The sequence below is a fragment of the Dermacentor albipictus genome, chromosome 2, assembly GCF_038994185.2.
Source record: "Dermacentor albipictus isolate Rhodes 1998 colony chromosome 2, USDA_Dalb.pri_finalv2, whole genome shotgun sequence".
NCBI lineage: Eukaryota > Metazoa > Arthropoda > Arachnida > Ixodida > Ixodidae > Dermacentor > Dermacentor albipictus.
The window spans coordinates 29,350,491-29,367,218 of NC_091822.1; the positions used below are offsets into that span (position 1 = coordinate 29,350,491).

General features: G+C 45.4%; 1 protein-coding gene across 1 annotated transcript in view; it reads right to left on the bottom strand.

Moving 5' to 3' along the window:
- Positions 1-16,728, bottom strand: part of Osbp (oxysterol binding protein) — a 63,105-nt gene that overhangs the window by 16,050 nt on the left and 30,327 nt on the right. The window contains exons 4-5 of the mRNA XM_070533539.1: positions 5,689-5,934; positions 1,817-1,921 (exon numbers count right to left, since the gene is read on the bottom strand). Of these exons, the coding sequence (XP_070389640.1) occupies positions 1,817-1,921; positions 5,689-5,934 (351 nt within the window). The remainder of the gene's footprint in view (positions 1-1,816; positions 1,922-5,688; positions 5,935-16,728) is intronic.

The window sequence follows — 16,728 nt, forward strand, 5'->3', positions numbered from 1 at the left end:
ACACAGCGTCAGAGGCAGTAGACTTTTGCATGCTACAGGGCACTTTTGACGCTCCTGCTGACACACGCCTTGTTGAATTCCTTCAGTGTGCATATCTGTGTCTGTTCTGCTTACTTTTTGAAATGTAAGAGCATGCCTTTCCTTCCTTATGTGAACTCTTCTTTCGAAATAGGTTCCCTCGGCTTCCTATTTCATCTTAATCATTTGTAGTAGCTTGCTAAGCACATAGCCAGGTCAACCCCACAAATGCAATCGTTAAGAACTGCTTCACAATTTTCACTGTTAAAAATCAAAAATTTCGCACCACATTTGCTACATAATCTGCAACTGATAGTTCTCGTTGGGGCATGGCGATATACTCGCCGATGTCTCAAGATTAGAAAACAAAGCTAAGGCACTTCTAGCCTATCAGTGGATCTGAATTTTCTCATACTTTCATTTTATTATTTTTTATTATATTTGCACGAATAATAATGCAAGCTTTATTTTTAGCAATATTCCTGTTCAAAATGTGCCTCCCATAATGTTTGGCTCCTTCACACAAATCTAGCTTGCCTTTTCTTCCCCATGCTCACACAGAGAGCTCAACCGCTAGCCATCTGGCCTATGTAAAAAAACCAGCCCTACTTCGCCAAGCAACCCAGACAATCACACTGTCCGATGAGAGAGGAAACTCAAGTGCAGCATAGCATCACGAACTCACCTTGTCTTCTAAACATTAAGAAAAGTTTACATCCTTTGGGTTGTATTTTGTCCCCAAACAATAATCGTCATCTGTCTTCCAGCATTTCTTTTCTTTAATGCTGCAAGCCCGGTACTTCCTAGTCATGAATAGCTTGTGTGTTATCAGCATGACACAGCATTCTCGACAGGAAAGTAGTGAGCCAGAGTTTTCAAGAGAGGAAATACAAGCAAGACTGATGACGATTATTGTTTGGGGACAAGATAAGCACCAAGGGGTGTAAACTTTTTTGAGAGCATATTGCACTTGTCTTTTATGCATTGTTCGACCTTATTTGGGATGGCAGCTCAGAGCAATGGTGAATAAAAACCCTGAAGTTATTTGCCTTTTATGCACAATTTTCAGTTCTTCCGTGACTGTCCGAGTTAAACAGACTTTCATCATTTCTAGTGCGGCTATTTCAATTTTTCTGTTCATTTATTCCCAACCAAGATCCTGGCTGACACCCATACAATTCTATGGGCTAAAGCTTTCATTATTTTTATCCTGAAATTGGCAACTGCCGGATAATAAAAACTTAACTGGTCAACAGCACAAACGTGCCTAACCCTAATGATGAACTTAATCACAACCCCATTGGCTGCAACGTCTGTCTCTGTGGCAAAAGTGAATGCATCAATGTATCTCCCGCCGAAAATGCTGCCATTGATTTAGTTGCCCTCCATAAATTTTGAAGTGAGAATGGCAGCTCAGAAGGTAGAATTAATATATTTACCCAATTCTAAAGCACATCTCTTTTTTTTTTCTCAGCAAAATTGGTCCTATATTTGCCTGCAGAGACAGATCAAAACTGCGTACACAAAAGCATCTGGCGTCAAAGCCAGCATAATTGCAAAAGTAGCTACAGAACAAGTTGCCACACAGCAAGGCAACGACAACGCATCACTTTCAGTCTGAGACAGCTGGACCCCTAGAAACGCCAGTGGTCTGAGCCAGGTCTATCAGTGTCCCTGCCTCTGGGCACGGTTACGTAAGTTTTGCGAAATGTAAAACTTGCATAACAACACACAGAGGCTTGTTGTGGATAGAATCGAGTCAAGAAGCAGCGTGTCGAAATAACCCAGTACTTCTTACCTGCAGGTACTTGCCACGGAATTTGCTGGACATGGAGAATTCCTGCCAGCATCGCCAGCCTCGCCCCTCGCAGTGTTGGGCCAGCATCGGCGGGTGGTGGCTCACCTGCGTGACAGCGGGACTCACCTCCACAACTGTGGGACACACGACTGGTGGCGCATGGGTGCGTGCCATGCTTCAATTGTGGACAGTCATTGCTTTTCCCCAAGGAGTCTTTTTACTACAGTCGAACCCGGCTATATCAAACTTGCAAAAAAACGTCCATCAGTTTGATACATATAGAGCATAATTCGATATAAGCCTGCTAAAGAATTGGACGTCATAAAAGCACATACCATTTATAAAATCACTTTATTGATGAAACTAGCTTAGTTTTGCAGGAACTAGTCCTGCATTTTCTTCTGCTTGGGCAATCTCGCTGCCCGCGACACACGCACTTTACCACATTGTCTAAAGAGTTGGAGCAGCTGAGGCCGCAGCTACTCCGACCTTCCATACTGATGAAGAAGCACCGGACTAGTGCGAGTGCACCGATCTCCTCAGAGGATGTGGGCAAAGGACCATCGTTGCTTTCCACATTGTGCCCACTTTCACTTGTGCTCGGTACAATTTAGGCAATGTAGTCTTTGTTTTCTGGCTCTCCCATGGTCGCAACACCATCATCTGCACTCACAAACTGGTCAATCGTTGATTCGTTAACGGCTTCCACAAATTCTGACAGCTCGCTATAAACTTCGGCAACACTGGCAATGGCTTCGTCGCATTCATCAGAATTTACAGTAATCACCAAGCATGCAGAAGCCGGCACGCCTGAAGCAATTTCGGATGAACCATTTGTACACGGCCATGCGTGCGCATCGGGAGCCACAGGCCCCGGGTCGTGAGTTTGGCTGCTTTAGCCCTAGTTTCCCTCTTATTCTTCAAGATCGTGCTGAGAGTGCTCCTCGGAATCTTGCTCGGTGCGGGGACATCCGACTTCTCACCACGTTCAACCCAATTTATGATTTCAATCTTCACGACGAAAGGCAAATTCTGCCGCTTCATCACGGCAACACTGTGGGAGAAGGCCCACAAGACGCAAACACAACGAGCCAGAAAAGCAGCCAGACAACTAGCGCTTGCGCCATCTTGCATGTTGAGGACACAAGAGCCTCTGATTGGCTATCTGAGCAAGCGCTGCAGGCGGGCCAGGATAATTTTTTGCAGGGGGGGGGTGTCGACGACTCGCCTGAGGCAGCGCCGTCACGGTAGGGAGAGCAGTTGGACGGAGCCACGCCGACAAGTTTCCCTGCCACCGCAAAGGAAAGCCAACTTCTGGGGGCACTTTTCCACTACTTGAAGTTCAATATATTGCTATTATATATGTATATTAAATTATTATATATTATTATTATTATATTATTATTAAATTATTATATTATTATATATTGTTATTACATATATATTAATATTTTATATAATATATTACTGCTATTTTTGTTCAATGTAAGCATAACTTCTCCTATATATACTCATTGTAACTATGCTGCGTTCAGAAATTGTTTGATATATAGAATAATTTAATGTAAACGGGTTCTATATAGTCGGGTTCCAATTGTAGATATATTACCAAAAGGGAAAACTGACGCTACGGCACTGTTGTACACATGGGAATGCCGGGATGTCGTGGCTTCCGATCGGCATTGCTCTCACACAGCCAGGACACCTTAAGGGGGGACGCGGCCCTCGAAAACCAAAAGATCGTGAAAATGTCGATTTTGGAAAAACAATATTATTGGGTTGTATGTCTCATACACTACCTGTCCTGTAATTATCAGCACTTATTTCAACCGCAAAGTACAAAAAAACTCTACTTTTGAGGCCACCGCAGCACATAAAACACGCGCAAATGCTGAAATGAAGTCAAACTTCGCACGCACGCCATTCCTGGCCCATGCTGCCTGCCCGCGCCATCTTGGTGTCGTTTTGACCATGAATTCTTTGCCTCTATTTTGCCGCCTTGCAAAATGGCAAAGGTGGCGTGGTTGAGGCACTAATGGCGTTTTCCCGTGATGAGATGCGCAGCGCTGATTGGCCAGAGCAGCACGTTCAAATCCCGCAGGCTAAAGCGCGCCTGCGATTGGCTGCTGCGAGGGCGGCGCCGGTGGCTGCTCCCTTTGATGGCGCGCCCTGCGCGCTCGCGTCTTTGTTGCCGCTTGCTCCGTCCGCCTCAACAGATGCCTGCTTGCGAGCTGCTCATTGCCTTGCGCTATCTTTTAGATTATTGTCTCAGCCTTTTCTTTTTCGATAGTTCTTTGCCGCATGCGACGCCGGCAACAAAGTCCAAGACACTGCAGATGTTCGGTGCGCGGAAGCGCGATATGCGACTAGTACGAGCATCGAACTTCCGATCTTGCGCAGCGAGTGCCGACTGCGTAGACACTTTCAGCGGCGGAACTGTGCTGTCGGCTGTTGCCAGTCGAAAATCCGACACACTGAGTGTGCCTGGAGCCGCAAGAGGTAAGTAGAAGCTCCGCAGGTACTTTCTAATAAAAAACGTGTTCAACTTTAAGGCCCGTTTTCTCGGAATGGATTTTTTCGCTAGTAGTTGTGCTGGGGAAGGCGATATCTCAAGAACCGCTCTTCAGATTTGTGTGCCATTTTTTCAATTCTGTTCCTGAATGACTTTGCCAGGGGCTACCAAGCTTCTTTTCTTGAAAGCTAGTGCAGTTAACTTATAATAAGCAATTAATTTTTGATGAATTCACACCATGAGAGATAAACCAATCAAAATTTTGCCTTCTGGATGGCATTTTCCTAGCAGAATAACTGCGACATTTACGTCGCTAAGTTCCCTTTCAAGGAACGATGCTGGACAAGGCAAAATGTTTGCCTATGCGATTTCGTATCTGCTGCCCAAACCACGCAATGCGACACGCCCGCATGCCAATTGTGAAATCCACAGAGAGCATCACGAGTTGACGCAGTGCACTTCAAGATGGCGCCAGCCGCTTCGGATCCGCATCGCCCGCCATCGTGCTCCACTTCACTATGGTACTATGCTCCATGCATGGAGAGAGAGAGAAAAAAAAATTATGCAGATACCACACACTGTGGGAATCGATGTAAGCGAAGCTTCTTGTGCTGATTGCTTTTATTGACAATAATTAGCAGTTACTTTGATGGCGAAAGCTTAATTTCCTCAAGGTTTAGTCTACACGAAAGTGGTGAGTTGATGTTAAACATTGCCTTTCGTGTACCACTGCTGTTTGTCTGCATAGTACAGAGAACACACAGGGAGAGGAGTTTGCTTGAGGCATTGCTGTGCACCATTTCATAACCTCTGAGAGGGTTGAGCATTGTCATAGCCTCACATGGCACATCGCATTGTGGCGGAAGTATGAAACTTGAATTGGATTATGGGGCTGTAGGTGCCAAAACCACAACTGGATTATGAGACACGCCGTAGCGGCGCACTCCACATCAACTTTGACACCACAATGTTCTTTAACAGGTCCGAAACTCTAAGTACCGTGCGTTTCCTATTTCGCCCCCGTCGAAATGCAGCTGCCGTGGTCGGGATAAAATCCGCGATTTCTAGCAATGCCATAGCGCAAAGCTACCAAGGCGGGCACGGAGTTGGGAGTTGGCCTAGAATCAGGGCCGGCCTAGGTTCGACTACATACAGCAGCTGTCAGCTGGGTGTGTTGGTAAACGTTCGTGATGGAAAAGCACTGCTAAAATGGAGACTCAGGAGGAACACAAGACAAAGTGCTACTAGCAACAGGAAATTTTCCCAGTTGCTAGTGGCCCTTTGTCCTGTGTGCTTCCCAAGCCTTAATTTCAGCAGCACTTTTCCATCATAGACTTAAGGAGAAGAGAAGCCAACTCACTTGCTCGGAGATCGCCCGCCAGCCAAGGTCGTCACGGCGATCACACTCGTAGGTTTCCCCAAGGAGTGGATTGAAAGGCTTGCCAGTACGATTGGATGTGGTCGCATAGGACGACACTGCAAAGGCTGATATGTACACCAGCTGCAAGGAAGGATCATCGCACTGTGCAGCTCGATCCAGCAGGTCTGCATACTCATAGTCCTCTGTCAGCCGCTGTAGCGTTGACAGTGGCTCATTGAAGTTCACCTGCACACATGGCATGACTCAAGTCTCTTACCAATGCCATTCCATGGCTTTAGCAGTATCAAACAAAAGGGAGTCAAAGGTTATTTCTGCGTTGTGGTGAAATTTCTATGGTATGAATTACATGACATATGCCTATGACAAGATTTACAGAACAAAAGTGAAATCCAAATATTAGACCAGCCTGCATAAACACATGCCTGAAATTGACAAGTGGAAGGCCCCACACAGTCCCTAACCTATATATTTTAACACAAAGTGGGCCATAAGGATCTCCAAATAATTTAAATATCCAAAAGCGTGAATTTAAGAAAAAAATTATTTTTCCACATGTGTAAAAGCACTTTCAGGCACAATAGCCACAGTCTTAATGAAAGAATAAACTAACATGATTGCAATGTCAGGCACACTCATAATAGCTGGCTGCCAGCCTGTAGTGGCCAGTGTAGCTGCCAGGCTTCGTTAAAAGAATGCACCCTTCTTAGCAAACACAGTGATTGCCTAAAAATAAACCATTAAGCCAAAATACAGTGCACTCTGGAGACCTCTGTGTTAGCACCCTTTCAATTGCTTTATCAGTTATGATTTCTTAGACACAGGCATATACATTGAAATAAGTGTCATGCCTAGGCTTTTGCCACTTTTCCCGATAAACTACACAGCTAAACAGATATTAGCAACAACAAAAAAAAAAGAACTCTACAACAATTTTGTAAATTACCTAAAACACACTAATTAACTTACCGATTATACACCTCAGGACGCACATTGCAACTGTGAAATTGATAACAAAAAGTGAAATCATGTCTGCTTAGCCGAAATATGAAGACTAGCGCCACTTTCGAGATTCGCAACCTTAAAATGTGCTACGAAATACATCGGTGTTCCAGTTAACAGCTTCCAAAAGCATCCATCTAACCATATAGGATGACCTTAACTGGAATGCCAAAGCATTTTTCAGCAGATATTGGGGGTAAATATCTCGAGAGTGGTGCTCATCTTACGCTTTCTGCTAAGGGGACAGGACTTTGATACACCCTGGATTCAATTTCACAATTACAATGCCTGCCCTAAAATGAAATTTAAAAGTTAATTAGCATATTTATTGTAATCAGCAAAGCTATAGCGGAAAATTGTTATGCAGTAAGCGTTCTTAGCCTACTCTGCCTAATTTGGTGTGCTGCTGCTGTTTGCTATCTAGCACCTGAAACAGTCTCTCAAGTGAAACAAAAAATGCAGAAACTCCACTGGAGTTCTCCAAGTATGCGTAAGCATGCCCCCAAATTTCAAGTTGGTCCACCCTCAAATTTAAGTTGGCCTACCCCTAAATTTAAGTTTGCCCCCCCCCCCAAATTTAATTTTGCCCACCCTCAAATTTAAGTTGGCCCACCCCCAAATTTGAGTTGGCCCACCCACAAGTTTCTCTCTGCCCCACCCCCATATTTAACTTGGCCCAAGCCCAGACATCAAGTTGACCCAACCCCAAATTTCAAGTTGACCCACTCCCAAACTTCAGTTGGCCCACCCCTACTGTAAGCTTCCCCATGCATTTTCTAAGGAGAATGTTTGCAACTGATCCATTGTCCCTGATAGTCTTTTTTGCACTAGCCAGCACACGAAAAGTGGCACCTAAGTATATTCAAATAGGTTTGTTTCTGTAAATATATGCATCTACGTTTAACTAGTCGATATTCAATACTTACTATTTGTATACGATTCGTATTAGAAAAAAATTATACTATTCCCCCACTAAAAGTTTTTGTGAAAGCAGATGTCATATGCAACACAGCCTGACAGTTGAAGTTGCATTGCGTGAATTCAATTTGGAGCATTTTATGTAACAAACCTCCTCTGTTGTCTCTTCAGCATACTAAGGTACTTTAACAAGCAAGCCGTAATAAATGTTCTGGCCAGTTTACCACAGACCCACTACTTCTGGTAAGTGGCTGCCAGTGAAGTGAAGTGGCGCAGTGCCCTCATCCTGCCTGCCGTAGTTGGTTTTCCTGTAGCCCACTCTGACACATCACCCAGCCAATCACGACGTCATCATGCATGGCTAGACACCAGCCACATGCACTACAGTGGGCTCTGGGGTACAGTGACCATGACTGGCAGTTACCTGCATTGCCCGTTATTTTAACACGTAAAAAATTCCTACTTGCTCTATGCGCAGCATACTCGTTACATGGTACTGATTGTGCTGCTGAGCCCCGGCTGTCATGCTATTATGATATACGCCTCGTGCACCGCCTATAGAGGCGCCACTGAAAGCCACCTAGCGGACGCTTCCAACAGTACACGTGGGAGCAGTAGCAGACGACAACCCTTTGCAGCAAGGATGGCTGAAGTTCGCGGCTGCGATTTCTCCTTTGTTCGGGTGCCAAGCTGCTTCTTCTGCGGTGAAAGCGGTAGGGAAGATGCTGACCTCTGTGCGAGCGGGTATGAACACAATGTTACCGGTGTTTGGCAGAACGTGGTCCACATACGTGCAAGGTGTGTCCCGCAGACAAATGCCATGAACCCCACTTACATGACGTGGAGCTCATGTTCACTAGCCAATAAACTTTGTTGAGTGATGCGATCTTTCGATGTTTTTTTTTATTCTACCCTTGCCGCAATGCTGCTTCTGTACCTGAATAATAAGCACCTGTCGATAGTGAAGACTTATATCAAACAAATCCGCACGGTGCAATCTCTGCAGATGCCATTGTGATTTTTCTGCCGATGAATACATGTGACATCGCCGAATAAGTGCAGTCGAAGTCGCCTCAAGAAGAGTGATCGCCAATTTATTGATGGAAACGCGTACACTAGCCAACGAAGTCACCAAACACACAGGTTAATAAACGCGCTTGTTAGAGCTGTACCGCCGATGCAATCCTACTGCATACGCCGATGAACTATCGTTCCCGCTGCAGTTTGTGCAGTTTTAAATACCCCAAGGGAGCTGCTTGGAAACGTACAAAGCTAATGACTGACTAACTTTTCAGTACTTTTTTATATTACTAGAGAGAGGTGCCACATGATATATTTAAAAGCAGAGCTGCGCCAGTCAAAGTAGACGAGCGCTGGCGGCAAGGCCTGGTTTAGTCGTCTGCAGCGTAAGTATAAGAAAGAATTCAGTTGAGTACAAAACTCGCATGCAAGAAGGGACTACATTGTGAAACAAACAAATCACTTGGCGTGTTAAGTTTGCTCAGGCAGCATCGAGGTGGGATGTCTTCCCAAACGGGACGCAAACTTTTCAGCAAGAAATGGAACAAAAATACCATATGCAGCAGCTATTAGCAATTCTCGCCCTGAACTACCTATTTTCTAAACACATTTCCAAAAACGCAAACAATATCTAAGATGCCCTCGGGCAAAAAGAGTAAAGCTATTAAAGAAGCACTTCCTTGGTATCATTCTGATAAGACACAGCGTGATTTATACCCTTTACAAACAAGGCAGGGTGAAAACTTCGTAGCTCAAAAGAATCGACAAGAGTTATGCATGGAGCAACTAGCAACAGTTAAACATGTGCGAAGCCACGCATAAAATAGATGTAAAAACGTGAAGTGCGCGACAGCTGGTGCGAGGATTTACCGCACCACATGAAACCAAGAATTTCAGTTCTTGCAAACTTCAGCAGCTTTAACATACAAGGCAATGCGCTCGTGCAGTCGTGCTGCCTAGCTAGCGCACTGCGGCAAAGAAGCGGAAAACAATGTAAGCGGCAAACAGCATTCCGAACTTTAGCGAAATGCCTTTAAACCTCATGCTGCACTGCAGACGAACTTCGTTGCTCACGCGTCTAACTATGATCGACTGAGAAAATAACACCGACAAGACAAAGGGAAGGATGAGAACAAGTAATTTCCCTTCGAAGCGACGTTCCATTTTTGCTACCGTTGCACCCGCTGATGAGGCTTTGCCGGGAATGATTAGAACCATAGCGCCGGCACGTTTTCACCGTTATTTGAGCCCCCAACCCTGCAACAATTCTTCAACATTCCCTGAAGCTTTGGCCACCCCACACGTGCGAATGGTGTTGCCTATCTTGCTCTGAAAACGTCAATAAGACAGAGAAGCACGATCAACGACACAACAAACTATGGCGCGCGCCAGGCTCCTCTCCCGCGTGTTCTGCGCAAGGCCGCCACCAGTGGCGCGTCCGTCGGCGTGCACGGCGCCTATATAACTGTGCATTTATAATCTTTAATCTTCAACAATAATGAAAAGAACTCCAGTCCTCCTATCTATTCTACATCTCATGAACCATCGTCGAAAATTTTAACCCATTGAGGGTCGATGCCGTAAATATACGGCGCCGCGAACAGGTCCGAAAATGGTCGAAGCCGTATATTTACGGCGCCGTCTGTACGTTTAAAACGCGCGCTAATTTCCTAACTTTTTCTTGCCTGGCATGTGGTGCTACTATGTGGGAATACATGAAATTTTTTTCTCGCGTCTCTCTCTTTCAGTTTTCGTTCTATACTTTTTTTCTTGCTCCGGCGCGTCTGCTACCACTCGCGCATTGGCGCGCTCGCGGGCGCGCGGCGGTTAGTTTTGGTTTTGTTCCGCACGCGGTTTCGGCTTCTTTTGCTCGCAAAACTGATGGCTATTTCGTTCTTGTCACTCAAAGGGTGACCGCCTGTTACCCGCTCGGTTGTTGCTCACAGGGGTCCGCATACGAAGGATGCTGCCGTGCATGCGTTTCCTTTTTTTGCCCTTTATTCCGAAGTTGCCTCCCACGTCTGCTCAGGGAAGCAGTACCCAGAGGAGGTGCCATGTCTGCGCCAACACCACTCGGCAGCAAAAACATCGCGAGGACAGACTGATCCCTCAGGACCTAAATAAAGTCCTTCATACCATACAAGGTACATGCGCGCTGAGTGCAACAAACCGCTCTGTGTGGAGCCATGCTTCAAGAAATACCACACGCTGAAGAAGTATTAGTGCAAAAGGAACATTTGAGACTTGCAAAAAATTTTCGTGCGCGCATTCTTGTGTATTTTTCTCGTGTGCACATTGTGTATAACAATGCGCCAATTTTTTGAAAATCTTATAACTTTATTTGCTATTTTTATTGTTTTTCTTGAATAAACAGTCCATATATGCCAACGCCAAACATTTTTTTCTCACTTAACGGTCAGCCTAGAAAAATTACAGTAATTTTTTTTCGAAATAGCTCCCTCTGAAGAATTTAAATGTGCAATAAAAAAAACCGACCCTGAGTGGTCGCATGTGGCGAAAAAAATCGACCCTCAAAGGGTTAACTGCCTTTCAAGAGCTGCAAATCGGTCAATCAGCAATTTTCTATCAGTAAATCAAAGCCAAAACATCAGTGCGCTGGATGCCATTAGCAGAGGTGGGACAGCCATTTGACCTTTCAGCACAAGTCTTGGTACAGGGAAAAATCTTATTTGGCATAGCGACAAGCACTTCCAGCATAGTGTCCAATAGTATACATTTATATGCCACATATGGTCTCAGCATTAACTAAAATCGTGACTATTGAGTAGTCGACGTATTTAGCAGAGTCGACTTTATGTGCATGAATGAGGCACTCAGGCTAAAAATTACAGGCTACTTTCATAATTTTTTTCATAGAATGGCTTAACCTCCACATAAATATTACGTAATAAAGTTGCTCCTACGATTTAGACTTCCTACAGGCATTGCACATTCGGTGTGCTTCAAACAAGCGACAACAAAAAAGCTTGCGGAACTAGAGCATGTCAACAAGACCACGCCCTACGATGCACACAGCTAAACTGAAGCTACAGGGAAGACACCCACAGGCTTTTCCTAATGTGCACAATTTCTCCTGCATAACCATGCTCTGGAGCATGTGAAAGGTGATTAACTACAACCATGGAATCTGCTTTTCCAATCCTGAAGGTTTGCAATGAAGGTCCCAGCACATAAGCAAATTATACAATTAAACCTCGATATAACAAACTTCAATATAACGAAATTCTCGATATAACAAAGTATTTAACTTTTTATAACCTGTTGTCCATAGAACGCCCCATGCATTTAAAACCTTAATATAACAATGTGCATTTGTATGCGATTTCAATATGACAAAATTAAGATGATAAATGGAAACTTCCGCCAACGCAGATGGCCAAATGACTGAGTTACAAGCAGCTGCTTGCAAATGCATCTCTCAAATGGCCCGTGGCTCAACAAGAGTGACTGCCAAAGCGGAGCTACATCATGTTTCGTGTAAAGTCCAAAGGAAATAAGATCCTATCATGCCCTGCACACTTTGTGCTTTAGATGCGAGTGAAGGTGCGCAAGGGTGAAACAAGAAAGATGGCGACTTCACGAGTGCCGCCTTTCCACGCGAGCAGGGGGATATACGGGAAGGGGAGCGAGCTCGTGGGAACATGATCAAGTGCGCATGAGGGGTACGGGGGGGAAGGAAAATTGGCGTGCTCACGATTTCTGGCACGCGTCTCGGCCGTGGCTGTGCATGGCTGTAAGTGCGGCTGAGCACATATGCGAGCGTGCCTCCTGCTGCTTTAAAGGCAATCTGCTGCGTTTGAAAAGAATGGAAATGCTGAGACAGTGTAGCATCATGTAAGCTGTCTTTCCACGCATTTAGCATTGGAGGTTGTGTAATCTCGAGTTTCGATGAGTCATTGGAGCAAAACGCAGACGAAGCATTCGCTCCCCTCTGCTGGTGCTTTTCATTATAGTGTCATCCCAGTGCGGGCAATGCTATCGGCCATGGGGGCAGAGTGCACACGAAAGCATGGCTGGCTTCACTTAATTCATAGCATCGATGTAAAGATTTTATCGATGTGGCATGGAACCTTATCATTCGTCGCCGACTCCCAAATTCATCAAAAGGAATTGTTTTCTCATTCAAACTTGCTTTTTTCGATTGCCCGATAATTTGGAAAATTCCTCGGCCCCTTTCTATGCAAGTAAAATCAATCGGTGATTGTATTTATTTGCATATGAGGTCAAATTTCAATGCAACGAAATTTCGAAATAACAAAGTAAATTGCAGATTTTACCTACTACGTTATATCGCGGTTTAACCATATATCAGCAGATGAGTAGATGCATTACAAGATTTTTAGAGTCACACCACCAACAACTATTGTACAAAACGTGTGGCCGGATATTATCCACGGCTCCTTTTTGATCCGACATCCTCCTTAAGTGATCTCCGAGCAACACTAGTAGAGGGACACCATGCTGCAGCACGACCAGCACAAACAAAATAGCTGCAGTACACTGCAGCACATTGAAACATTCACATTGGAGAATTGCAAAAAAAAGCAAAAAAACAACTGCGAATGGAGAATTCAGGGTATCGGCTATATCAGTGGATGTGGCTGTGCCAGGGAGTTTTACGATGATGAGTCCTTTCGGTTTATGGTTCAATTATCCTACCGAGGCAGCATCAACAGAAGGCGGCTCTTATTCTTATGCCTCATTTCATGCTAATGTGGCACAAGTTTGTGCTAAAAATGCTGTCTTGAGCAAGATGACACAAAGGACCGCTCTTGGTGCATTTAGGCACAATTGACGCAGCTGTGTTAACCACTGCATTATGAAAAGACTACCTAAAATTGAATCATACCGTTTGACCCCTATTTCATTCCGAAGCAAAATAGAAAGCATTCATGCTTTCCCAGAAAGTGCCCAGAAAGTCATTTCAGTTTCCTCATAGCCATCACCTTGTCGCCCTAACACCCCTATGTTGACTACACCCTTATTTTCGTTATTTACACACTCATCAGAAACTTCATACATAAGCAAGACCAACTGCGTGTCTTGCTGAATCTGCTGAATGTAAACTTGCCCTTTTTGCAGAAGCATGGTCGAACTCATCCATCTCTGACATGAGTTAGCATCCTGTTTTCCAGAGGTTAACGTCTTTTGTCGGGACCAGAACAGCAGGGCGTGGCGACGGCGTGCTCATAGCTGCTAGCAAGGAATTACAATTATCTGTTGTTGATATTCCATCAACGCTTAAATTACTATTCGTATGATGCAACACGCTTCAGCCCTTCGCACTTGTCGGCATGTGCCACTGCACTCCTGAAGCAGACTTGTCCTTCGTTGCAGGATTTCACGATGTTCTAAACACAATTTATAACACCTACTTTAATGTTTCACAAATCCTTTACTTTTAAAGAATTTCAATCCTGCTAGCATATCGTGTCCTGGCCCATCATTATCATTGTGTAACTCTAATAAAGAACATGATTTCATTTATACCTGTTTAACATTTTGGGTGTCATAACATGCTTCAGCACCAAAAAGAGTGACCAAACATTTGTCAAGCATCCTCAAGCTCCTGCTTGCATCTCACCCCAATCATTTATTGATGCAAAAGCATCAAACGGCCCAAAAACGCCAGCGTCTGTTGCCTAAACAGCAGATAAATTCCCATTGGATGCGACGGCACGTCATGAGCGTGCCTTGATAGAGTAGGGCGTGCAGAAGGAAACATCTGCTACCACGGTGGTGTGCCAGGTGTCGCATGAAGGGAGAAGGTACAGCTGCGATGCCACGTCACCCTTGCTCTCACAAGCCGGTGCACAGTCCATATTTCTCTCTTTTACCCCCACTGGGCTTAGCTGCTGTGCGTGCCTGCCGGCCTTGGTGGCCACTGCTGCTTGATCATTCTCTCGTCACGCAGTATGTCGGTGGCATGCGGTGTTAGCACCGCAGGCTGCTGCTGCTGCTTGCTGGCTTGGGCAGAATGTAGCCCTAGGGCAAATTACTCCCACCGCAAAATGTGAAGGACAGCTCGACAGCGTTCAATTGGGCGTTAAAAGAGTACTGGTACGAAAATCTTCTATCTTCTTTTTTTTTTTTTGCTGGAATAGGTAGCTAATGACCCAGTAATCACGGCACAAAACCTCATTTACTTCAGAGCACAACAGGTAATTATTTGGAGTCTTGTCTACAGCGACATGCCCAAGTTTCGATTTCGAAGAGTAACGAGATCGAATAGTAGGTTTGTAAACACCGCGGGGCACGTGATCACACAAAACTGTGACGTGCATGCCAGCGCGCTCACCGGCACATGAGCTTTGTGTTGCTAGTTCACCTGCTATGCCTGCACATGCTTTGCAATGTCCTTGCCATCATCATCGTCCTCGTTCTTGTTGTGCAGCGGTGACAACTACCAGCAGGCGAGAGCGCTGCCGTATTAGACGTGGCCACTACAAAGCAGCAACTCGGAAAGTGCAGCCAGTGGCAGCTATCAATATGCATACAAACTGCTACAAGTGGTACGAAACTGTCATCTAGGACGCTTTGGGAATGAAGCATATTCCGGAGCAGGACACAAGGCAGGGTAAATAGTCGACATAGCGCCAGGCTTGGGATTGGGAGTCTTGGTGGACGATCATCGGACTGTGCTAAGCTCGGCAAGTTTTGTTTATATCAGGCACGCTCGAAATGAAGCGAGCAAATCTGGCTGCTCTTCGACGGGGTCCGTAAGTGTCCAGTGGCGTGCACAAACTCGGTCCACTTCTGCTGCTTATTGTTGCTGATAGCAGCAAGCCAAGCAAGCTGGAGATTGATAGGACATAGTATAGGCCTACTAGCATGCTGACCGTCTGGGCTGACTGCCCTTGCAATCCGTCTGCAGCTCATAATAAAGCACCTATATTCGTCAACACAATAAACGTCTGAACATTTATGTTGCTAATAAGTGACAATACAATTAGTTTTCCAGACGCTATTGGTAGCGATGAGAAAACATGCTAGCCAGGCGAGCCGCTTCGCATAGACGATTGCTGCGTCGGTTGCGCTGACCCCTTGAGAGTCAAAATCGTACGAACAATTTAGTATTTTGAGCAACATCATACAGTTAAACCTGGATGTAACGAACCTTAATGTAACGAATTCCTGAATTTAATGGAATTTTTTTCTTTCACCAATGCCACTCCCATAGAAGCCCACGTATTTCTGACCTCCACGTAATGAAGGTATTGTGGCAATCGACTTTGTTGTAACGAATTTTCGATGCTTATCATTTACCGTACTTACTTGCATAATGAATGCACTAGCGTAATGAACGAAGCCCTCACTTTTCCCATCAAGAAGTGTGTTTTATTCCTTTTCTCGCATAATTATCGCACCCTGAACTTGCTGCCGTGAGGTGGGAGACACACGGTACAATTCGGTGTCTGATATGGCATTCGGCGGGTGCGAATGTGTCCCACGCCGTGTCAGATGCTGAATCGTAGCGCGTCTCCTACTTTTATTGCAATTGCAATAATATGGATACTGCAGGCACATTTCTGCCGTCATCGTCATCACCGCCGCCGCATGGTGTAGGTGTGAGCGAAAGCGCACAAAGGAAGCCGACAATCATGGCTCAATCTCAAGTGCTGTCTTTCGTCGTGCTAAAGGCCCTGGGGGGGAGGGTAGAGAGGGATGGTGGCGTTGTACTCTGGCAGCAACTGCGTGTTGCATAACCGCGCCGATGATTGCAGCTCAATCTCCCGTCTACACGGGAGGAAAGTGGGAAGGAAACACACAGTCTTCCATCCCGCACATGGGGTCGGGGGAGGGGAGGGAGGGAAGGGAGAGGAGGGCGGCGCGGCGCTTTACTCTGGCAGCAACTGCACATTGCATAGCCGCGACACGCCCTATCTTCAAAGCAATCTGCGTCGGGGGCTGCGTCGGGGGCAATCTGCGTTGGGTGTCGGGCTTTGTACATGTTGCGTTCTGGCCGCTCAGTTTCCGTTGAAGTGAATGTTTGGAAGTTTATAGTGCCGATAAAACTACTATCCTTACTTCGTGCAGTTGTCTACATTTGCTATCGCAATT